The sequence below is a fragment of the Dermochelys coriacea genome, chromosome 1 (genome assembly GCF_009764565.3).
Source record: "Dermochelys coriacea isolate rDerCor1 chromosome 1, rDerCor1.pri.v4, whole genome shotgun sequence".
NCBI lineage: Eukaryota > Metazoa > Chordata > Testudines > Dermochelyidae > Dermochelys > Dermochelys coriacea.
Window position 1 is genome coordinate 25,453,935 of NC_050068.2, and position 25,223 is coordinate 25,479,157.

The 25,223-nt window shown below is 41.6% G+C and overlaps 1 protein-coding gene across 8 annotated transcripts in view; it reads left to right on the top strand.

The window, feature by feature from the left end:
- FAT3 (FAT atypical cadherin 3) overlaps nucleotides 1-11,084 on the top strand; it is a 576,249-nt gene extending 565,165 nt beyond the window's left edge. For 5 of the 8 annotated variants that reach the window (XM_038409118.2, XM_043504135.1, XM_038409128.2 and 2 more), the window contains 3 exons: nucleotides 4,418-4,477; nucleotides 7,792-7,827; nucleotides 8,457-11,084. In XM_038409118.2, the coding sequence (XP_038265046.1) occupies nucleotides 4,418-4,477; nucleotides 7,792-7,827; nucleotides 8,457-9,076 (716 nt within the window). In that variant the 3' untranslated portion in view covers nucleotides 9,077-11,084. The remainder of the gene's footprint in view (nucleotides 1-4,417; nucleotides 4,478-7,791; nucleotides 7,828-8,456) is intronic. The other 3 variants (XM_038409169.2, XM_038409179.2, XM_038409148.2) reach the window with 2 other exon arrangements.
- Nucleotides 11,085-25,223: the final 14,139 nt, after the last annotated feature.

The window sequence follows — 25,223 nt, forward strand, 5'->3', positions numbered from 1 at the left end:
TGCTCAAAGCAGGACCAATCCCCAACTATGCACATTTTTATTTAAAACAAAAAGAGCGAAGACTCAGTTTCCTTGCAGTTAAGCAGCCATGCAGTTCAAGACCAAATTTCAAAACTGGCTATGTAATCCTGCATTATTTGTTGCACTTCTGTTGCATTTGCAGAACATTTGCACGTATATGCAATTACCTTGTACGCCAACCAAATTCAAATTAGTGTGAATGCAGGCTTTTCAGGTACCTGATCCTATAAGTAAGTGGTAAAACTAGGGTTGCAAATACTCCAGGATTGTCCTGGAGTCTCCAAGAATTAAATATTAATCTATAATTAAAGATTATGGCATCTGATGAAACCTCCAGGAATACGTCCAACCAAAGTTGGCAATCCTAGGCAAAACTCCTCCGGGGAGCTGGATTGGACCCTTTGTTTCCACACACATTTTGTGGAAGCAGTATTTAAAATGTGTCCCATAAAGATAAGAATTCTAGTTCAGTGTCTGCTGTAATCAAGGTTCAGAGAGGGTAGGAAGGCCTTTTAGGTCATTGGCGTCATCCCACAGAAGTCAGTGCAGAATAGCATATCCTGTTTTTTGTGATTTTTTTCAGCATAGGACCCCCCAAATAGGAGGCAGACATACATGGACACACACATACACAGGGGGTAAGGAGACACTCTCCTTTTAAAGCCGTTAAGTGTTTCTCCAGGAGCAGGACTGGAAACAAGCTGGAGCAAGAGCAGGGCCTGTGGGTCCTGTCATCACTATCCAGCAGGGGAATGTTCCAAGTCATTCTGTGACGTTGAGCAGACTGAGCTACTGTTTCTTCTGTAAAAAGAAAAGGAGTACTTGTGGCACCTTAGATACTAACAAATGTATTTGAGCATACGCTTTATAGGTGCCCTGAGAGTCACCAGAGCAGTTCCTGGCTTGTCCATTGACTGGAGCCTAGTGAGGAATGACCCATCACTGCAAGTGGTTTAATCAGGCTCTAGTTCAGGGATGACTCACCACCTCACATTCCCACACCAGCGTTCCATTCTAAAGCTAGTGAATGAATCCGTCTTGCAAAGGTTACAGTGTTTGCCCCCGAAACTGGATAGCTGCTCAGCCACGTCCTCAAGGAGACACGAAGGTGGAGTCATTATTACACTTCTTCCCATTAAGGTTGTGCATGACCCTGCCTGCAACTGACTGTCCTCTTCTGGGACTGGGCAACGTGTTGTGTCATGTTGTGAAAATTATTAGCAAAACTGGGTAGGGTTGTCATCTTCCACTGACTCGGGAAACCTGTTCCATATATGGAAGCAACAGAGCTCATCTTACTGGAGCTGGGAATAGTTCCTGTAAGAGAGCTGTTAAAAGCAAAAGGCATTGCTTCTTCCTCCTAAGAGAAACATCAGACTGTTCATTTAGTTTGTATCAATACATGGGTAGGCAGCATACGTTCCCCCGCGTGTTGTTGGTTTGGGGCTTTCTCTGTGGATTTCCATAGCTTTGATGGGTTCAGCTCATAACTCTAACATTTCTTTTGAATGCTTTTTACTGTGAAAATTTACTGTGACTGGTTTTTGTTAAGGTGACTAAGTCATATTGAATGTGTTTAAATTGCTTGTCTCAGTTTGTTGTGCTCAGAGTAATTAGTATTAATTTTCGTAATCAAAAAAGTCAAACAATGTCTTAAAATTCCTTATTAACTTTAATGGGAAAAGAATGCCTGCTCTCAGCACAAAGTTTTGAGAGTGCACTTTGAAGGCAAGTTACTGTTTCCTGTAAGAAGAAATTTTGAATGGATGGGCTGAAGCAAACTTAAAAGGACACTGTCAGATTACTTGTTGTATTGGGGGTCTAGGGTGGATGAGTTGGTTCAGGGATCAGAGGGACCAGTCACTGAGACCCCTAGTTTTCTTCACAAAAGCTGACCCTGTTCATGGATGCTACCCCTTTCATATTGAATCAGCCAGAGGGATTCCCTCCAGAACAGGATGAGGAGACTGAGTGCACAGCCTCTGCAAGTAGTTCCAGTCCCTGCTGTCTCTTCCAACTGGTCTCAGAACCCAAACTGGGATCCCGTGGGGAAGGGTAACTCCTTAACATAAGCGCGGCCATACTGGGTCAGTCCAAAGTTCCATCAGCCCACTATCCTGTCTTCCAACAGTGGCCAATGCCAGGTGCCCCAGAGGGAATGAACAGAACAGGTAATCGTCAAGTTATCCATCCTCTATCGCCCATTCCCAGCTTCTGGCAAACAAATCCCTGCCCATACTGGCTAATAGCCACTGATGGACCTATCCTCCATGAATTTATCTAGTTCTTTTTTGAACCCTGTTATAGTCTTGGCCTTCACAATGTCCTCTGGCAAGGAGTTTCACAGGTTGACTATGCGTTGTGTGAAGAAATACTTCCTTTTGTTTGTTTTAAACCCGCTGCCTATTAATTTCATTTGATGACCCTAGTTCTTGTGTTATGAGAAGGAGTAAATAACACTTCTTTATTTACTTTCTCCACACCAGTCATGATTTTATAGACCTCTATCATATCCCCCCTTAGTTGTCTCTTTTCTAAGCTGAAAAGTTCCAGTTTTATTAATCTCTCCTCAGATGGAAGCCATTCCATACCCCTAATTGTTTTTTGTTGCCCTTTTCTGAACCTTTTCCAATTCCAGTATATCCTTTTTTGAGATGGTGTGGCCACATCTGCACGCAGAAGTCAAGTTGTGGGCATACCATGGATTTAAATAGAGGCAATATGATATTTTCTATCTTATTATCCATCCCTTTCTTAATGATTCCCAACATTCTGTTCACTTTTTTCACTGCCATTACCATGCGAAGCTGACCCTGGTTTTTAATGTTTTGTTTTCAACTCTTTCTTGTCTCACAGATGCTTCACAGTATCATCATATTCCCTTCTGGTTTTGCCTTTTTTTTTTTAAATTTGTCAAGCATTTGCATTAGCAGAAGGATGGACAAGATTTTTTTTATGTCTCCAAATTGTGCGTGCCAAATCTTGCACTAGTCAGCACTGCTAGGCTAAGCAGTGACTCTGTATCTTACGCTGGTGGAATCCTGCTGGCCCGGCAGTGGGGGGCACTTCACTGCATCTCTGGAAAGACACCCCCACTTAGTGCTCCCTTCACCCTCTTTCCCCAGTCATGCGGCAGCTAACCATATAATGGAGGGTTTTTTATCCCTCTCTATTACTCATGGTGCATTAACAGATCTGGGACTCCCTTATTTATATGATTATAATCATTATTACTGATGGCATCTATAAGGTAAACACAGCTCAAGGATATGGTTTATTTGGTTAACCAGGCCCCTCTCTGCTAAATGACTGTCAATAAGGGATGGGCTTAAATACCATGAGAAGAGAGGCTATTTCTGGCTCAGAAAAGGGACCCCTTCCCAGGAGCATTAAGTTGGATCATGGTAATTAGAGATGGGAAAGACTATTCGTTCATGAGGGGCCAGCACCAATTTAATGGAAGTCTTTCCACTGACTCCAGTGGGCCTACGACCATGCCTCAAGTGCAGGGGCATAGCCTCTCATCAGGAGAAGAATGGGATATTAATCAGAATAATGCTGCACATTCAGAAGCCTCCTATGAAAGCTTATTTGCAAAAAATGTCAAGTCTGGTTTGCCAATCTGTGAGATCAGGAGAAGGTTTAGATAATCATCTGAACTTGGGGTAGCTCATCCAATAACCAGGACCTTTTGGAGTCCAATCTTTGCTACTGTCAAGGTGTCTATGCCATACAATGCAGTTAACTGTGATTGGTCTAAATTAATTACTGGCAAAACATGTTTTGAACTCACAGGACATTCAACATAGCATTTTATTTAACGTGGGTCGGAATTTGGACTGAAACCATTGACAGTGTTCTAATTATAGCAGCACTGCTTAATGTCATTGAGGTACTATACTGCAGGGTACGCACAGTAAATAAGTAAAATATCTCTATTATGAAATAGATTAAGTTGAAGGCTTAACTCCATTTCAGATCTGTGTGATTGCCTCAAAGATAATGATTCCTTGGAACACACCGCACTATCTCTAGTGGCCTTTGAGCAAGAATTAATTAGAGATTAGTATCTGGTTTTACTACTACTTTGGTTAATTGAATCAGCTGGACAGTCCTGTTTGAATTTAGGAGTTGATATTCATCATTGCATGTGCCTTTTTGGAAGTAATGTTTTGGAATTTATCATCATGTGCTTTTCCATTTGAAAAATATACAGGATTATCTGAAATGAAATGTGTTGGAAACCACTGCATAATTCATGAATTGTTTGACAGCCTTTTTCATGCCAGTTCTGTTTGAGAAATTTTAATGTGGGAACATATTGTGTGTGTTTTTAAATACTAACCTAAAGCTGTCCTTCCCCTCCCTTTATTTTCTGCTCTCCCTTTTCCACAAGCTTCCATAGTGACTGTCATACAGCTTGTCAACAATGTAGTTGACACTATAGAAAATGAAGGTATTTAATTTTTTTCTTTATTATTCTGCAAACATTGCCTCCTGTATTCTTTGTTGAAACACTACAGCAGAACCTCACTAATCTACACTGACTGGCAAACCCACTACAGATGACAGCTTTACAAATTAGCAAGGTTACAAACAAACAAACAGCAGAATAAGATCTAGGATGATGCATCACAAAATCTACTTTGGTAATTGTGGGCGCCATCCAGGGTACAGAAAGGCGCACAGGGCTTCATCCTGTGCCATTCAAGTCAATGGGAGTTATTCTGTTGACTTGATTGGGAGCAGGATTAAGCTCATGACGTAGCCAAACTGCTGTGGTTGTTGTAAGGTGGATGCTGCGGGACCATGCATGGGGACTGTTTAACCCCTGACCACAGGGGAGCTAAGTTCTGCATCTCTTCATGCCACAGGACCACATGGAGAGGAGGTGGGGGCTGAAGGTAGGCGTGGGCATAGCCAAATAGTCCCAATGCCAACACACGGGTTGTGCAGAAAGCTATGGATGCTACTACAGAAACATGACCTGGTTCTCAGTTAGAGTGAGGGTTCCATAGCCCCCCATTGGAGGCAGTGTTGCCTAGTGAATAAAGCACTGGACTGGGACTCAGGACAACTGGGTTCTGTTCCCACTTGGAACACTTAGCTTGCTGGGCAAGTCTCTTCACCTCATTGTGCCTCAGTTTCCCCACCTGTAAAATGGGGATAATTATACTCTCCTCCTTTTTAAAACACTTTGAGAGCTACTGGTGAGAAGTACTATATAAGAGCTCGGTTTCATTATTTATTTGCTAAGCCCATCAAGTCTGGCTTGCTCAGGATTTCACCCTTATTTAGCAAGTGTAGTTTAGTCCAGCCTTACAGAGTGCTGCTAGCCCAGGCTGAGTAATGTTAAGGATGGGCAAATAAAATACTGATGCCGTTATTATAATCACAATAAATGGTGAGCTAGTTGATTTTGTGCCCAGGCTAGTATATTTTCATGGCAGTTTTCAAAGGTTCATTTAGCTGGGATTGTTTATGGTACAGTACTTGAATGTACTTGCTTATTTCCTGAGATCTAAGGATATACCCTTAGCAGTTGCCTAACGTATACAATGTTATAAAACTAATACAATGAGGTAATCAATGTTAACTAATAAAATAGACTCCACCCCAAATTAAAACAATAAGAAACAACGCCAATACCTCAGTGTCTCAAGACAAAAACTTGAAAAACAACTTGGCTGCACATCATGCCTTAAGGTCAGTGGGCTCAAGAAAACATAGAAATAAATTTCAGAAGCCTGCACTGAAAATGTTATGCCCACCTGCAAACTCCTGATGTGAGAAGTAGGTAGAGTTGGGTAAAAGCAATGGATTCTTAGGATGTGTCTACGCTGTGAAGTTGTCGACAAAACGTTTGTCTTTAACTGGTACTTAAAAAAGCCCCCCCGTGAAAGACAAAAGTTTTGCCGACTCAAGTGGCAGTGTGAACGCAGCTTTGTCGGCAGGAGCACGACAAAGCTAGCACCGCTTGCAGGGCTGGAAGTATTTTGTCAGCAAAAGAGCCAACAAAGTACCAACAAAGAGCATGCTGACTTTCGACACAGCCTTGTCGCTAAAAGCTGCATGGCGTAGACAATCCCTTAGTCACATGAAACCTCACAACAACATCTGCTGTTAAATCCCTGCTGGGAAGGCAGGGGCAGGGGCAGAGGGCACTATTTCATGTGGGAATTGTGGGTGGTGCAGGTCAGCAAATTAGGTTCTACTGGGTAGTGAAAAGATGCAGCTGCTAAGGTACCTAGTGCACCTTGGGTACAGTATAATTGCACTGACAGAAGACAGCAGGGAGGAGAGTACAATACTGGTTACTAACAAAGAGTGTTGTCAGTGTAATCCAGAAGTCCCCAAATTGTGTAGCGCACCCCCAAGGGGGGCACAGAGGAACATTCGGGGGGGTGCAGCTGGGGCCTGGGCCAGTCCCCACGGGGGGGGGGGGGGAAGGAGTGCCACCCAGTTCTGTTCCTGGCCTCAGCGCTGGCCCCAGCTGCCGGCCCTCGCCCCTGCCAAGGCTCCGTTTCCGGCTCCGCCCCCAGCTGTGGCACCAGTCTTGGCCTCCTTACCCCTGTACCTCTGTTCCTGGCCCCCCCTCCCAGAGCTGCGGCTCGGGGTTGGAGGCACGAGGTAAAAGTTTGGGGATCACTGGTGTGATCATTCGTTTTAAGCTCTTTTTGGACAATATTTGGATGGCTAGAGGTGGTTCAGACAGTGCTGCCAAACCTGAGGCCTCCAGACAAGCATGTCTCCAGCCACCCCAGCATTATCAGAGACCAGCTGAAAGGCTAGCATGTTGTTTACTAACCATGCTATGTTACCATGTAAACTGGACAAATGGTTTGGTGCTGAATGAGAGCTCTGTGTGATGTTAATAAATTGAGCCACCAGGGAACTGGGATGGTTCCCCACGCCCCCACACACACTTTTATCTCGGCCCTGGCTGGGATACATAGACTAATAAATTTTAAGGCCATAAAGTACCCTTATGATGATTTAATCTGACCACCTACAATAACACAGTCCATAGATTTTTGCTCAGTGATTCCTGCATTGAGACCAGTAACTAGTGATTGAATTATTAGAGCTTCTTTTTAAAAAAAGATCACAGGTTATTCTCCTCCCATTTAACGCAAAACCTTCATCCTTCTTCTCTTTCCTACCCCATATTGGAATCCCTCTCCCCACCCCCCCATCAGCTAGCATGGCAGAACAGTTTAGAGGTCAGGGGTGTGGGATCAGGAAGCACGCAATGTTGGGTAGAATAGCTGATGACCCCATGGAATGGCTTTCTATTCTATTCAGGTTTTTATACCATGCCCATCACCATGGTATCTGAACTTGAGTGGGCCCAGATTTGTTTGAACTGGTCCTGAGAATTGTAGATTCTTATTTTTCCATTTCAAAGTGAGCAAGAGAGAGAGAAATGTATTATACAGTTATAAACCTTAAAGACTGTGGGTAGCCCTTTCATACGAAGAATTCCAGCTTTAATTTAATTCCATATTTGTTAAGGGAAGATAGATAATTAAGATGATGAAAGGAAAGGAATATGACTTACTGATACAAGTGACAGAATGTTTCCATGTTTGTCTAGGCAAGCTTACCTGGTACGTTAAACTATGGCACAATTAAAAATGCTAATAAAACAATGTACAGCCAGCTGTATTTTAGACATATGCATGCTAAGAGTTGTATTTTCACTTGTAACTCTATGCTGGTAGCAAGCTTTGAATTACCAGCTTTTACTTTTCACTTTGTATCTAACAGTGTCTGTTATGGATGAAGGACAGAACTACAACAGAGGTGACTTTTCTGAGATGCTTTCTGCCTATTGGACTGTGTCAGGAAGGGGAAGGCACTGGTTTTTGTTTTCTCAGTATCGATATGCTTCATCTCTTGTCCCTCTTCCAGATTATATTATGTGCAAATTCTGCATGCATGGGAATTTTGCCATCCAATGTTTACTTTGGGGGCTGTCCATACTTTTCAACCTCTCAGCCGTTCACTTTCTGTGTCCTGCATATTTTCTTTCCTGAAACAAAGTTGTTTGGGGGTGACAGACGTGCTATTTTGAGCATGCTGGATTTTTGTAATCCCTTGTGAAAAATATTAATTCACAGATTTCTAGCATTTTGATTTTTTAGACTCATAATTTCTAATACACTTACTTGCATCCTTCAATGTAAAATGCTTTCAGATGGTCATGTTTTGTTTCTTTTAATCTTTGTGTTGGCATCGTGATGTAAAGTTGTTTCCCCCCCCCCTTTGGGGAGAGCATGGCTGACCAGTTTTAGCAGGCTCTGGAGCATGCTGATTATATTTGCATCTGTGGCTGAAATTTGCTGTGAATATTTGCTCTGTAGCAGGTGCATGAAATAGGTTTTGTTCTTATTAGTTACTCTCCATTCTAAAGAGTTTGTTCCCCTTTACAGCTTATCATTGGGACACCTCTGACTGGATGCCAAGCGCTCGTTTGTCTGATATTGAGGAAGTGCCCAATTATGAAACAGCAGATGGAGGCTCGGTGCATCATGGAAGTAACAGGGAGCTGGAAACTGATTACTACCTTGGTGGCTATGACATTGACAGCGACTATCCTCCTCCTCACGAAGAGGAATTTTTAAGTCAGGACCAGTTACCGCCACCTCTACCCGAGGATTATCCAGACCAATATGAAACCCTTCCACCATCACAGCCAGTCTCAATGGCTAGCACACTCAGCCCAGATTGCAGACGGCGGCCACAGTTTCACCCTAGCCAATACCTCCCTCCTCATCAGTTTCCCAATGAGATGGACGCTGCTGGGTCTCAGACTGTGAATGAATTTAGTACTTTTGCTGTTGTCCCAGGCCAAAGCGTGGAAAATGTTAGTGCAGGTAAGATGCCCTTATCCTTACACAACTCTCTGGATGCCTCCTCATCTGACATCTCAGCTAGCTGCGGCTTTGACGATTCCGAGGTAGCCATGAGTGACTTTGAAAGTGTGGAGGAGCTCATCCTAGATAACAGTCACATTCCATTTGTGGAGACCCAGCATCAGACACAAGTGTAAAGGAGACTTTTTCTTTTTTTTTTGGTGGTCATTTGGTCCAATTAACAGTATAAATACTGAGAAGACATTTTGGTAAAGATATATCTATGTATATTGGGCAAGGCAGAAATCCAGTATAACCTATTAACTTGTTCAAAAATGATACTGTATGTGCAGACACAAAGAGACCAGTTATGTTAAGCTGTATGCCACAAAATTGTTACAGACAATCTGGAGAGTATGTACCATCTATTTATTACCAAGAGTACACTCGCAGAGTTTCTGAGGTGGGAAACAATTTCACCTTTTAAGTTCCCTTTCTTCACCTACTATTTTATTTGGTATTGTATTATTAAAAGTGTTACAATCTCTCCCTGCAGTATTAACAAACGGGAGGATGATTCCAAGAGGCACTGTTGCATGAAATTTTAGGTCAGCTAAAGAATTTGATCATATGTAAAACAATTTCATTGGTTTATTTAAAAAGCATTTCAAAGTCAACTTATCGACATGGATATCTGTCCATAAATAACTATTTATTTATGGTTTTGTTTATATATCACATCTAATTCTAGCTTGTGTGCATCAAGTAAGACAAATATATACATTATATATTATACACCAAACTAGACTAGGTTGGTTGCCATTATTCAAACTTACTTTCAGATGTTTGTGTATACATTGAATTATGAGACTTTCCAAATATTGCGACATTTAACCCATGCGAGTATGACTCACTAATGGCCAAATTCTGCCCTTAGATACCCATATGTAACTCCCAATGACTTGTGTACAGAATGTGAACACGTATCTGAGAACAGAACTGAACCTGAACTACCACATTTTGCTGCTTTTATTTTAGGCTTCCTTGCAGTTTTTTAACAGCAATCATAATGCTGTCATATTCCAGTTAAATTAGTTTTTATTAATTTGCATACGCATTCTGCTATAATCTTAAATTGCTAGATCAACTACAGTTTAAAAAAGGCCTGCCCTTGAGTTTGTGGAACAAATCCTCCGCTGGTGTAGATTGAGGTAGTCAATGGAGGTATTTTTGTTTACATCAACATCAGCTGAGTACCTGGCCCTGTATTCCCTCAGAACTCCCAAATAGTATTCACAGAGTTAAAAGCACTTTTGTATAATACTGTAAAATGCAAAAACAACACATCAGGTTAATTTTGGCATTTCACATTAATCATCCGGAGCAGGTTAAATGCAATATGGAAATCTTTTTTTTCCACTCAATTGCAGTAAAAATATATATGTGCCCTTTACTCAATGCTGTGAAAATGTGTTTACTACAGTTACGAGTAGTTCTGCAGCTTTATATATCTCTGTAGCTGTATGTTGTATATCGAATAGAAGGAAGTCTTCACTTTGCATTCATGTTTTATTATCCACATCCTTCCCTGGCAGAACTCAGTTGTTCTGAAAGTTTGTTGAACAGATAGAAGTTATAGATGAATGGATGCTCCAACAGCATCCATGCTGCTGCCTTATCCTGTTTCTTGGTCAAATAAGCTAACTGGATCATTTTTGAGATTCTTGACTGAACTGAATTTTACCCATTCAGTTGTCATAAGTCAGTCTTATTTCTTATCATACTGCTGGTGATTATTCACAAGTTTTCCCAAAAGAAAATAGGTTATTGAGAATGTTACTTAAATAGTTGTGTAGCTTGTGACACTTTTAATAAAACATGATCTCTAAAATTTGCAGTGTAAACCTGATATTTCAGTGCTTCCCTCGGTATATTTTATATCAGTAGAAGATATAACAATTCTTCATTAAAAAACAATCCAGTTACAGTATGTAGAGGTACATAAATAAATAAAGTGGAATTTAGGCAAGAGAATGTACTGCACCTACAAGTATTATGAAGTACTTGCCTGCATATAGTTCCTGTTCATTGAATTTATGACTGTCACTTGGTCTCCTCAAAGTAGACGTGCTTCTGTAAGAGTGGTATGTTCTAAATGTGTTCATGGTACATTTTGATCCCCTTTCCCTCCCACTCTCCCACCATTTTAAAGGAAAAAATAAAGATTTCAAGTATATCACGATTGCAAGGGAAATGGGGGATTTCCCTACAACCCCTGAAATAGTTTGGCTCAGGCCAAGGCACAGATTCAGTTATGCAGCATGACCATGCCCTGCTCAGAAAGTTTACATTACAGAGAAGTGATTGTGAGGAATAGATTAGTATTACTTCAAGGATAGGAATATTTGAGTTTCAACAAAATAAAAAAGCTGCACGTTTAGCTGTTGTGCAATAGTTTTAATGCTGATACGAATTTCTATGAATTTAATACTCTTTTAGAACATGGCTGTGATGTACATGGGGTTTGCTTCAAGTCAACTCTTCTGTACTACATTTTGAGCTATTATGCAATGAACTCTCTTTTTGCCCCCAACTAGTTATTAAATATTCTCATCATTTTCATCTGTAGAAAACATCTTTGGGTAATAGATCCCTGAGACACTGATATCTAAGTTATTTTCCTTATAGGGACATATCAGAAGTGTCACAAAGGGAAACACAATTGGTAACATAGCAATTGCCATACCAGAAAATACCAATGGTTCTAACTAAGCTTGTTGCCTCAGTAATATCTTGTGGGCAGTGAGTTTCACTGGTAATATACACGAGGCTTCAGTATATACTTCCTGTTCTGTCTTTTAAATTTTGTTGCCATTTCATTTAATCAAGCACCAATTTGTTAATATGTTATGGGGAAGGAGATATGGGAGCACCTGATAAACCTTCTTCGTACCATTCATGATTTTATATACCTCAATATCTCCTCCTCTCCAAACTAAATAAGCCTCCTGTATTCAGTCTTTCCTCAGACAGAAATCCCTCAATGCCTGTCCCCACTTTTGTTGCCTTTCTGGTTCTCTTCTAGTTCTTTTCAGTGACCAAACTTGAATGCAGATCTCAAGGTGAAAACCTTTCCAAGCATTACAGCGTGCAATAACAGTCTCACACTACTCTGAAAAAAGTCTCACATTACTTTCTGTCTCCTTGTTAATACAGCTCAGCATCTTATTTGCCTTTTTAATTAATGGTGTGCTTTGATTAACCCTGATTTTCTCACCTGGGAGGTGACAATATGAACCAAATGAGTGCATGAGTAGGTAGTTTACACTGTTCCATCTGATGTATATTACTCGTTTGATGGGTTTTTTGTCTGTTGCCATCTTGTCAGCTGCCTAGTTCAGCCTTTCCTCAGAATCCCTACTAGTCTTGACTAACTGTCATTGTGTCTATACAGTGTCACAATTCACATTCCTGTAGATGGCTCCACTACATGATATTTCCCTTCAGATTCTATTTTCACAGAATTACTACAATATCAAATGATGATATTCCATGGCAAAACCACAGTCCTCTATGGTAAATATACTCTTCATTTTTTATTTAAAAAAAAAAGGCAGCAACTGCTCAGAAAGTAAATTCATATCTTTATCAGAATTTCTTAGACTTCCAAGATGCTTGTGGGTCTTACTTATCTGATGCATATTTTCTATTTTTGACAAAGGGCCAGATTCTCATTAACACCAATGCTCTTTTAAGGGCCTTAAAGTGGTGTCAATGCCATTTACCCTGCCAAGACCCTCTAACGTGGCCTTAGCGTAAAGGAGGATCTGGCAAGTGTAGGGGTTTTTTAAAATTATTGTTAACATTTTGCCTCCAGTTTATGAGCTTCTGAGGGGAAAAAAACTAGTACTCCTGATCTGGCTCCTTTACACTGGGTAAAAGGGAGAAAGAGGTATACAGGGACCCTAAAAGTCCCAAATACAGGTGGGGGAGGATTTGCCAGGCACAAGCACTGCAGGAGACAGCCATAGGGCTGCCCTTCCAAGGGTCCTTTCTCAAGGTAAGGTTTGGAAGACGGGAGCAGCCCATGGTCAAGAAGACACAAAGGTGGTTTAGAGAGCCCAGCTCCACCTGGGCTGCACCTCTCAGAGGCACAGCACAGAATTTCACCCTGAGCATGTTTCTTAGAGTTGTTTAACTTTGGTCCTCAACAAAAAAAATTCTAGCGTGTTATAAAGCCTTTGATATGTTACATGACAATTGTTGTTGTGCCTCAATACAAGTTCCAATGGAAAAGGCAGGTCTAGCAGGAATGGTATATATATATATATTTGTGTAGCAAGTCATACTCCTCTTTGAAAATCATGCCATGATATTTTAACCCCACAACCCAGGAGTGACTCAAGGTTCAGTGGACCATTACTGTTCATTACTGCAATGCTTTCTTTAAAAGGCTGGTGTCATTCATAATTAAGGAAAATAGCTATTTTAAACCAATAGAGGAAATGTATCTTTGTTAAATCAATATTACCATTTTAGCCTTTTTTTTAAATTATTACAGGAGTAATTATGGAAGTTAAAAGGTTCTAAAGGGGTGAGAGACTTCTTTAGGTTCATGATGGTACATGCTCTGTGGTATAGTTCTATGGTATAGTTCTCTGCTTTTTTGCCAGTTTTCATCTCTGTCCTCTCAGTACACGTCAGTGATACAACAGTCCCTAGAAATTAACAGTATTCGCATTATTGTCCATTGCCTTTAGCCTGTAGTCTGTAAACTTGACCTATAAAGTCACCCATTAACAGAAGGGGCATTGATTTACCAATAGCCACATCTTACGGGGGAGGAACAGGCGGGTGGGCGGGGAAAGAATAAAACGAAATTAATTTCTTTATGTAATAACAAAAAGCAATAATTACAAATATATAGTATTATGCGAAGGCCATAACTTGTCGTTACCAGTGTTAAGGATGCACTTGAATTGTATTATGGGAATGAGATTGGAACTCTCAGTACTGTAATTATTCTTCTGTCATATGAATACCTGAATTGCTACTATTTAATAATTTTATGAGCCCATACTACTGCTTTTCAGGAAGTGACAAATGCATTTGGGAAATGGAAGCAGTTCTCTTTAAAGCACTGTATCAGAAAGATTGTCTTGTAAATTTTACCTGTTGCAAGCAGGCTGGTTAGTAAAATATGTATGTTTTGGTGTTTAAAAAGAAGTTTATAAAAATAATGTATATAATGGTTTCAAATTACCAGGCTTTTGTAGATATTTGATGCCAATCGGATCGCTTTAAATTTTTGTTTGATATAATTAAAAGAGAGTCATCCAAGTTGGTTTAAACTTTTAAGGTAATGGCAAAAAAAAAGTTTAGATTTGAAAAAATGGTACTTTTTAATCATTTCAAATGTACTGTAACTTTCCTTTTGGTTCAGCTCTTTTCATTTAACTTTTTCTGTTTTTAAGAAGATGTTTTTTATTGACTTTTTTTAAATCAATGTGTTTTGCACAAAGACTTAGGGACATGATTTTTATGCCATGTCAAGTAGCTGTTAAGATACATCATTTCTTCATTGACAAAAAAAAAACATTATGCAAAGGAGAAGGTAATCACTTTGAGTGGATCTCGGCCCTCATCTGAAGATTAAATGTTCCTTCATAATTGCTGTTGGCAGTATTGTCTTGTGTTCTTTTGCTATAAAAAAAAAAGTGTACAGGTTTGTAACTGCCAATATTTGCTAAAGTTGATGGTTAAAACAAGTTTAAGTAAAAAAAACAAAAAAAAAACCCTACTTGTGTTTACTATTTATTGACATTTTCATTAGTACACATTTTGAAAAGAGGGATTCAGATGAGGCATATAAATTCTGCCAGCAGTCTAGGGGAAATTCACATTGCAATGTATAGTTCTCTCTACTGTATGTTGTCATCCAGAAAGCACTGCGCTTTTCAGATTCCTCAAATCCGCCTCCTTGTTATAGCGCAGTAATAAAATGAGACCCTATTGTGCTAGGCACGGTGTATACAATTATTTTAAAAAAGTCCCTGTCTCAAAGATCTTTCAGTCCACTCAGAGTTTTGTGTACAGGGGTTCACCACAGCAGAATTAGAGGGATTCCCCCACCCACAACATTCAATTAACTCTAGACACATTTGCTCAGATCTTCCAATCATCCTGCTCCCAACATGCTGAGAAGAAACACCAGCTCCAAGGAAGAAGGGAAACCGTTTCAGAGCCCTTCAAACACATTTTAATCCTGTTTACATAACACAACCATATCATTTTTAAAAAAATGACTCCCATACAAAACTGGAGAATGGATTTAGAGCACTCACACCACTAAATTGGAGGAGTGATGTTGTTCATAGGACGGTATCACATTAAAACCATATGAGACTTAGAACAGTCTTTGAAACTAAACCACTGATCAGAGTTCAGATACTTTTCCTTGGCCTCCTGGAAACATGAATTTAAAGTCACATAGTGGTAAAACAAAGCAGAGTAGCAGCCGTGTTAGTCTGTATTCGCAAAAAGAAAAGGAGTACTTGTGGCACCTTAGAGACTAACAAATTTATTAGAGCATAAGCTTTCGTGCATCCGATGAAGTGAGCTGTAGCTCACGAAAGCTTATGCTCTAATAAATTTGTTAGTCTCTAAGGTGCCACAAGTACTCCTTTTCTTTTTGCGAATACAGACTAACACGGCTGCTACTCTGAAACCTGTCTTTAAGTAAAACTCTATTCCCCTTCCATGGCAAACAGTTCAGTGATTCTCTCCAGTTTTCTGGTATCAGCCCCTGGTTCTTTGTTCCCATGACACTCTCAGAATGGGTGCCTTAGGACTTGGTAGCAATTTTATTCAAAACTACTAAGGGATGTGGGACAATAAAACTATCGTTACAAGTATGAGTAATGAGATGAGGTCAAAGAAAGGGAATTCTCCCTTGTTGTGTGCCAAGAAGCATCACGTGGGTGATAAGTTTGTGATAAGCAGTGTTTCCATTGAATATAAAAATAATAAAGCATTGAAAAAATGAATAGGTACAGAGGCTGAAATGCCAGCTTCATTGAAGTCAGTGGGAGTTTGCTATTGACTTCAATGGCACTGGGTTTTCACCTGGAAACTTTTCTTACATATTCACAGTTGGACGTCCAGTATAAAACAAAAGGTGCATTTGCAAAACTGAATGGAAATGTTTCGGCAAAAGAAGCCATCTATTTAACAAAGGCACTTCTGGCCCCCATGGCTGTAGTATCTCAGCATCCCACTGATAGAGACTGCACAGTCTCTGTGTGGATCAAACGGCAGTGAAGAGATAGAGGCTTCAGGGTCATTAAACTTCAATGAGTGTCGCAATTTTCAAATTGAAGACTTGCAACTCCTGGTAGCATCTTTTCCTGTTTCTCTTCCGCTTTCCCTCCCAGTTAAAAATAAATCATCACTGTAACTAGGACTCTCTCAGCAGTGTGGGAACAGTAATTTACAAACCCCCTGCCTGCTCTCTACCAGCAGTTAGATGGTGCAACGAAGAGAGACTTCCGAGCCCCAATGCCTCACTTGTAAATAAGGGCTATGAACTGCAGGGAGCGGAATCCATGGGCCAGGAAGGGAGGACAGAACAGTTGAACAGCAGGTGGAGGAAACAGCTTCAGTTATGACTTGTTTCTACAGTAGTTTAGCTCTCACCAGAGGCATTTTCTCCCTTAACATGACAAGGCCTCTCTCTCTGGCTTTCTGTTTCCCTGACGACACTTGTTGCCCCACACCTGCCAATATCAGCATCTTCAGTTTGCCTGAGAGAATTTGATACTAGATTTTCGTTTCCAATATTTTGGGGCTTGCTTCTGCTCTCCCTTACACCAGTGTAAAATAAGAATGACTCCATTCAAAACAATGTAAAGCCAGTGGAAGGTGAGAATATGGCCCTGGGCTCTTCAGAGAGCAGAGAATTCTGTTGAGCCCAAAGCAGTGCAGAATTGTGTAGAACCAAATTCAGGTTTTCCCATCTGGTCACTAGTTATTTGAACTCATAAGTGTCATGAGCTTGCTTCCCAGGGCCAAATGTAAACAGACGTAGTAGAGAATTTGGCCCTCAATCTCTCTGTGATGATCAATTAGCTGGGCACACTGTGGGATGCCTTGTGTATACCTCAGAAAGAAGGGAAAAAAGAGGCACATTCAACACTTGTTTTTCCTTTGCAGGTCACCTTTCACACTATATTTTCTTTAAAAGAACCTAGAGAATTAAATGCATAGATAATTATTAATACAATTACAGGGCAGTACTGTGTTAGTCTCCAAAACCAGGCATGAAGATAACAACAGGTATGTTAACTCAGCCTCATTACACATATATAGGGTGAAATCCTGGCTCCACTGAAGCAAAACCCCCATTGACTTCAGTGGGGCCAAGGTTTCAACCATATTTTTTTTCTGTCCCTGTTTACCTGGTTAAATATGCAGTTTAATATGTTACTACTTGTGCACTGAAATGAATACCATAAATCCTACCTTGTGAGCATTAGTAATTTTATTGGACACCTTTAGTGTTATTGCATAGCAGGTTTACCAATGTAATAATGATCACAAATCTGTGAGGCAGGTGAGCTATCATTGTTGAAGGACTGACTTCTGCTGTACTGGATTTAACCATGTAAATTTCATTGCAGTATTGCAACTTACTGCATTTGATTATTAACTGAGAACAATTACTGTGCTTGGTGCTGTACAGGACAAAGCAGGAGGCACAGTCACTAGTCCATGGAGCTTGAAAGAAAGAGCTGAATTATAGCTGTTAGACCCAGAGCTGGGCTGGGCTGGAAAGGTGAAGTTCCCAAGCATAGGGCAGAGTGCGGGGAGAATTTACTCACTGGTAGCACTTACTGCATCGTTAAGAAGAATGCAGCTAGCTCCAGTACCTCGCACCTGATGCTAGGATGTCTAGTATGCAGATGGGACCATTGCTGTGCCCCGTCCCACCCCTAGAGGTATGCAGTGCTAAGAGGCTCTCTGCATGCTGCAATGAGGGATTCCCACCTGTACTGTTGCAGTGGCTTGCCTCTGGGGTTCAAGTTGTTGAGATGTGTCTAATTTCAATCACACAAGTAGTCCCATGGACCAGTTCTATTCTAGGGGCCTGATGCACAAAGGAATTTTGGCTCCTAACAATACACATGGGCACCGACTGGCGTTTATGAAAGCGCTTCAGTGAGTTAAGCTAACTATTGTTGAAGTCAAACATTCCGCTAGAGCCCAGACCTTCAAAGGTAACTTCCATTCATTTCAAAGCTCCAAAGTACCTTTGTGGATCTGGGCCTACACATCCATCGGCATCTTTAGGCACCTAAGTAGCTGGTAAATCTGGCCCGTTATCTTCAATGGGAGTGCACACTGCCTACTGCTCCTTGAGGCTTGAGCCTGTCTCCCGAAGTCAATGTAAGTTTTGACGTGGTTCCAATGGGAGCAGAGCTCTTAGAGACCAAAAGTATGAAACCCCCCTTCAGATAATGGCAAATTTTAATTCTGCATTATTTTGGATTAGAAAATAGGAAGCCCTCCAAGAAGTGCAGGTGCTGCTGTCATCTCATTGGATCTTTCAGTGTTTCCATCATCTCGTTATTTTTCTTACAATTCTCTCCTAACACCTTTATAAATTAGACCCAGCCCCTTGCAATGTTCATTATTCATCCCCCCTAAAGAGAGGTGTAAAGTCTGACACAGTAGCTTTAGGAACAGCTTTGTTTGTCATGTCGTTCACAACCAGCCACCATTCCTCCCACGCTCTGGAGAGGAAGTCAGTTATGACACGTTACGCTACCAAAGCAGGGACCATTTTAAAACTGGAGTTTTATTCAACTTAGTACAAAAACAAACACACACAGAGTGGCCCAGGCCAGTGTTTGCAGGGCACACACTACCCTCCTGCTGCAACCACAGCTGTCCCTTTTAACCCGTCTCAGCAGCCCTTCAATCCTTAAAGGATCAGGGCACAGGTTCCTCTATCTCTGATCTGCCCTTATGTGTACTACTCACATTTCTCCATGGAGCAGCATACCCCTTCCCTGTTCACCAGGATACCGATGCCAGTTGTTTGGTAGGATGATGGGAGCCAGGGTTTCTCCTAGCCCCTCCTTGCCTACTTGCAAGCTGCCTTTGTCTCCCCCCTGCAGCCAGAGTATCCATCTGAGGAAGAAGGGTAGTTTTACTCCCGCTTGTTCAGCCACACCAGGGAACAACAATGCTGACAATCTAGCCCTTTATCAACAGCACCTCTGTTCAGCAGGGCATGTACCTTTCAGCCAGGAGCCCAGTCTTTCCTCAGATGCCATTCAGAGAACTGGGGGAGCTAGCGCTGCGGAGTATAGATAAGAACAAGGTGTTTTAGGCATGATTTAGGGGTCTGTTGAGCACCAAGTTATTGTTGTCTGAAAATTACTAAAAAGTGTAGTCAGGCCTGGCAGACAGTTGCTAATAACTGAGCCTCATTGTCTAAGCATCAGGGTCATGATCCCGCTATTTGGCACGTGGGCTCTTCTCACACATGAAGGGGTGTAATGACTCAGACAAGCAAAGAACTAACAGCTATTTATTCAACAGAGAAAATAAATGACAAGCAACAACAAAGCAGGGTGCTTCTCATTAACCAAGCCAGCTCAGAGAAAACGATGTCTGAGATACCAGCCCTTGCCCCCTCCTGGAGAGAGGGACCCATGTCCTTCTGGGGGCAGTCGTCTTATAGGCCTATGAGTTCACTGAAGTTGGCGGAACGAACTCAGCTTGGGGGTTTGCTTGGTTTCAGTTCTGTACTGTTACCTTGTCCTTTCCCCCATTGTTTGATTTATTCAGCTCAGGACTCAATGCCCTGGGAGGTCACTCTGCGGCACTTCCACCACATAAATAGAACTAATAATGATTCAGCAAACAGACTGGACTGTTCTCAGGCCATAATTCAGGGCTGTGTAGTGTCTGAGGCTGTTTGTAGGATCTCGGCCTCAGTTGCTTTAGAAGCTGGAAGAGAACAAGGCAAGAGGCTGCAGGAAGAAAAAGGGTGTTCTTATGGCTAAGGCATGTGAATGCCATGGAGGAGAACCCAGTGCTACTCCTGCCTCTGGCACAGGCTTCCCTTATTTTGCTCAGCAATTTGCTTAAATTAAAATCTTGGCAGATGGCCGCAAACGAAATGAGTGTTCCTCATTTCCTGGGTGCCTGGTTTGAGACAGTTGGGACCTGAGGTGCAGAAGTGCTGAACGCTTACAACTCCAGCTGATGCCAAGGGAAGCTGTGCCCGCACAGTATTGCAGCTGTCTGGTCTGGAGGCGTAAACCCAGTGTTGGGAGTCAGAACAACCTTAGTTTCAATCTTGGCTCTGCCAGTGATTCACTGTGTGGTTAAAGTGAATTTGTGTTGTCTCAGTTTCCTCATCTTTTAAATGAGGATAATAATGCCCTATTATATTTCAGTTTAAATGAATTCATTGTTTGTGAGCCACTCAGACACAACAGTAATAAGCATCCTGGAAAAGGCCACGAGGAAATGATTATGTATGCACTACAGGCCTGGGAATGTGTGCAGCAAATAAGACAGAAACCACTAATTAAATGAGGAATCTAAAGGTATTGAACAGCTGCCTCCTTCCTTGAACACCACCCATCCTGTGCACTGAAAGAGGCTGGGCTCCTGTGTTAAAAACAGTATGTGATCATGTAATGAACAATTGTGGGGCAGAGGTTAAGGTTACATGGACAATAAAAATTCTGCATTTCCTAACTTTTGAGTGTTTGACTTAGCAAACTAAAAAACAGTCCTTTTAACATAAGTTTGGTTTGATTTTGTTAAATGTAACATTATATAGAACAGATGTCCTTAAACTGTGGAGCCCTTGTTGGTGGATCATGAAGTGTGTGCTGGTCACATGGTACTGGCTCCTCCTCCTTGTCTCCATCTGCTAAATTTCATTCAAAGAAGCTAAAAATGCATTAAATAATTTCCTGATGTTACTTTCCCAAGTCAGCATTTGCTGTAGTAGTTGCCACTGTCATGCAGCAGTTGGGATGTCATGTGATCACAAATGAGAGGGGAGATAGCCTGGACTACCAGGAAAGGGACTGTCCACAAGACAATCTACCTGTTAAGATTTAGTCCACAATCTGATCATGTCTATACTTGAGGGAATAACAAGGTGTGATTTTATAACCAGGTAGCTAACACAAAAGAGTAGTGTTGACGGGGCAAGCTGTAGTTCTGCCTCAATGTAATTGGTCAAGGTCAACTCTAGACTTCCCCCTGAAGTTTACCTTAATAGCTACAATGAAGTAAAACTAAAACCTATCAAGTCTGTACTCAGGGTGAAATCCTAGCCCACTGTAGTCAACGGGAGTTTTGCCATTGATTTTAATCAGGCCAGGATTTCACCCTAAAATTTTACAATGGACTAGTTGTTATGGGGCTATCTATTTTTTCCTAGTGTCTTATGCAAAATGCTTGAGAACGTCTGATATAAATTATTTGGTTCCATTCTGTGTTTGGAGCTGCCGTATCTAATCATTAAATTTCCACAGAAAAGTCATGTTCGTGATAAACAAGCCTAACCTTTAGAAATCTTCTGCAATTTAGAAAATAAGGCAATTTACAACATTTGAAGGGAACAATAGCAAATATCATTTCTAAACACTGATACATAAGAACAGAAGGCTTCCACATTTAAATAAAATACTCTGGACAAAACTTTTACCTATGGACATAATCCTGAACTGTTAACTTTTTATATTCCTATGCATTTATGGTTTGATTTCCACAAACCTCCACTTGCAGTTAAACTGAATGGCTCTTTTGTATATTTGTGCTGGATTTAAAAAAAAAATCTTGGTTTGGACATATTCTATATTAGATGTATATTTATGTATATCATATAAATGTATATTTATACATAGCTTACAAAGGGTTAATACATAATGAATAGATGTTTTAATAAACAATAATAAATTGTTATAGAGCCTAACAGGTCTACAGGTTACTTATAACTATTTATAACACCTTCTACTGATGTTCTTATAACAGTCTACATGGATCCCTACATTAAAGAGAGGGTAAACTAATGGCTACAGAACTGTACAAGTACTAAAAATTCTAATAGATGTTTAGGCTAGCAGAATTTAGTATGTTACGCCAGATACACAGATTTTCAGAGTATACTGGAAATTTATGAATAAAAAATAAATTTGAACCTTGCTAAAACCCTCATGGGTAACAAACTGGTAACAGCATCTCTCAGCGTTTGATCCATTTAGTCACCGATATGGGCTGCACTCAGAAAAGGGTTAAAGGATGGTAAAATAATCCAGTCAACTTGGTTTTATGGAAAATAGTTCTTGTCAAACAAACTGGATATTGTTTTTTGACGAGATCACAAATGTGATTGATAATGGTAACTGTATTTACATAATAGACTTCTGTAAGACATTTACCTTAGTCCTTGTGAAATGGGTTGACTCACCACTGGCTCCTCCTTGTGGAGGAGGCATGGCAGAGCAGCTCTCTCCCCACTGGGTGTCTCCTACTGACAGATGCTCCATCTTTGTGATGCTCTGCCTCTTCCTGTGACTTGGCCCTCTGGCCAGGTCACTTTAAAGTCTCTCTCTTTTTAGGGTAGTCTATTAACAAAAAAGCAAAGGGTACTAACACAAATACATTGAGCTACTAAGAAGTAGAGGGGAATGATTCCCTCTCATTGTGCATCAGAATCTGGCCCTCCCTTCTCTCAGGAAGGGGGTCTTTGGGTAGCTGTCATCTGAGAAGCTCCAGCCTCCAGTCTACCCTTTCCTCAGGAGCTGCAGGTTTGTTCTCTTCCCTGGTTTGCCAATAAGGGAGCCGCTCCGCCCCTCTTTTAAACTCCTCCTCCAGCCTGTGCCTGCCTTACAGGTGTGGCAGGGCGAAGCAGTGGTGCTGGAACTAAGGGCAATGGGGTGCTCCTGCACTTCTTGGCTTGGAGTAGTAATAACAAACACCAAATACATGGTTTCCATCATCAGCACCCCTGAGGAGGAGCTGCCTGAGCCCTGAGCTGCTCCATAATTCCCTGTTGTCCAGTGGGGGATTTGTATACCTTATCACCCACCCTCCCCTTCAAGATCGTATCTAGGAAACAAGAGCCAGCAGATTTCTCCACTCTTTGGAAAGAAAATCAACATTTTGGTGAGCATTTCCAGCTCTATGCTGAATTTGGAAGGTGCACAGCTGGAGGGACAGATATCAGAACACAAGCTGAGGGCCTCGTATCTTTCATGGCGATTAACCAGCGTAAGGGAGCATGGTCGGTGATGAGCTTGAATGCATTTTCCAGGAGGTAATATCAAGAAGGGTCCATGACCCATTTCACAGCCAGTTCTTCCTTTTCTATCACAGAATATGCCTGCTCCTGAGGGAACACTTTGCGGCTCAGATAAAGCACAGAGTGTTCCTCTCCATTTGCTTCCTGGGACAATCCTGTGCCTAGGCCCACTTCTGAGATATCGGTTTGCAAAATGGACTCTTTTGAGAAATCAGGACTGAACAGGACAGGCTCTTTGCACAAGTGGTCTTTCAACTTCTGATAGGCCTTTTCCACAGGTCTAAAACCAGGGAAACTTTTTGGGGCTACTGTCCTTAATTAGCTCAATTAGCTGGTATCACTGCAAATCTTTGGACTTATTTCTTCATGGTTGGAATAGAGCATGCTTTGAGCGCCTGGATTTTGTCTACAAGGGGCTGGCCATTGCCGTTCCCCAAAGTATGTCCCAGACAGATGCTTTCTTCTTTCCAAATTTTACACTTTGCTGGGTTTGCAGTTAGCCCAGCCCCCCCCTTCCCCCGCCCCATAGTGATTGATGTACAGCAGCGACTTGTGCTAAATATTTATCTCAATCTCAGCTGAAGACAACCACATCATCTAAATAGACTGCAGCATAAGACCCATGTGGTTGAAGAACTTGATCCATGAGCCGTTGGAATATTGCTGGGGCACTGTGGAAGCCAAAGGGCATAGTCCTAAACTGATAGAGGCCAAACCATGTGGTGAAGGCAGTTTTCTCCCATGAGTCTGCTGTGAGTGCGATCAGCCAGTATTCCATGGCTAGGTCTAACATGTTAATATATTGGGCCTCACCTAGCCAGTTAAGTAGTTTGTCCCTCGGGCAGCGGATAAGCATCAAATTTGGAGATCGCACAGGCATTTTTAAAGTCTATATAAAACTGGATAGTGCTGTCCAGCTTTGGGACCAGTACAACTGGACTTTACTAGTTGCTGCAGGATTCTTCAATGACCCCTAGTTCCAACATTACATGGACCTCTTGCCTCACAGCCTCTTGTATTTCTGGGGGGAGTCACTGTGGGCTGTCCCAGGAGTTCCCCAGCTTCTGTCTGGATGTGGAGTTGCATGAGATGAGTCCATCCTGGCTGGGATACAAACACTGTCAAGAAGGCTTTTACTAGGCTTCTCACTGGGCTCTCTGTTCCAGGTGAAGATATCTTCCCATTTATATAGCAGCTGGGTCCAGTGGAGTGGGCCTTGGGGCCCCAGCTCAGACTTAGGGGGATAAGGAATGATAAATAAGCTCTCTCACTCCTTCCAGGGCTTCAGAAGTTTACTAAGGTAGATCTGGGTTCACTTTCTCTTATCGGGCTGGCTGCTTTCATGTTAACTGGCCTGATCTGGCAGACTACTTTGTATGGCCCTGGCCATTTAGCAAGTAACTTGGGCTCTGCACTCTGAAGTAGAAGTAGTACCCAATTCCCTGGCTTAAATATGCCCATATGCTCACCTTTGTTGCAGGCTCACTGCTGGACCTATTGAGCATGGAGGAAGTTTTTTTGGCAAAGGTCCTTAGGGTTTTGAGCCTCTCCCAAAGCTTCGCTACATTCTGTACAACACTCTTGTCCTAGGAGCCTGTTCCTCCCACATCTCACAGGCCAGGTCAAGAATTCCCCAGGCTTGTCACCCATGTAAGAGTTCAGAGAGTGAGAATCCAGTAGATGATTGGGGAACTTCTTGAATAGCAAATAACAGGGGAGAGATCAGCTGATCCCAGTGACTGGGTCCTCAGCAATTAACTTTGTCACACCCTGAAAAGGCTGTTAACAGGCATATAGATTACAACACCTCCTTCAGCAGATGTGACAAAGTTGGTGCCTTGATCAGTGAGGATCTCCTTTCCCCAACTTTGGCAAAGACTTTTAGCAATTCTGCTGCAATAGTCTTTGCATTTGAGACCTACAGTGGGTTTGCCTCAGGACAGCGGGTAGCATAATCAACTACAAATACGTGTTTGTACCCAACTGGACTTTTTTCTAAGGGTCTGAAG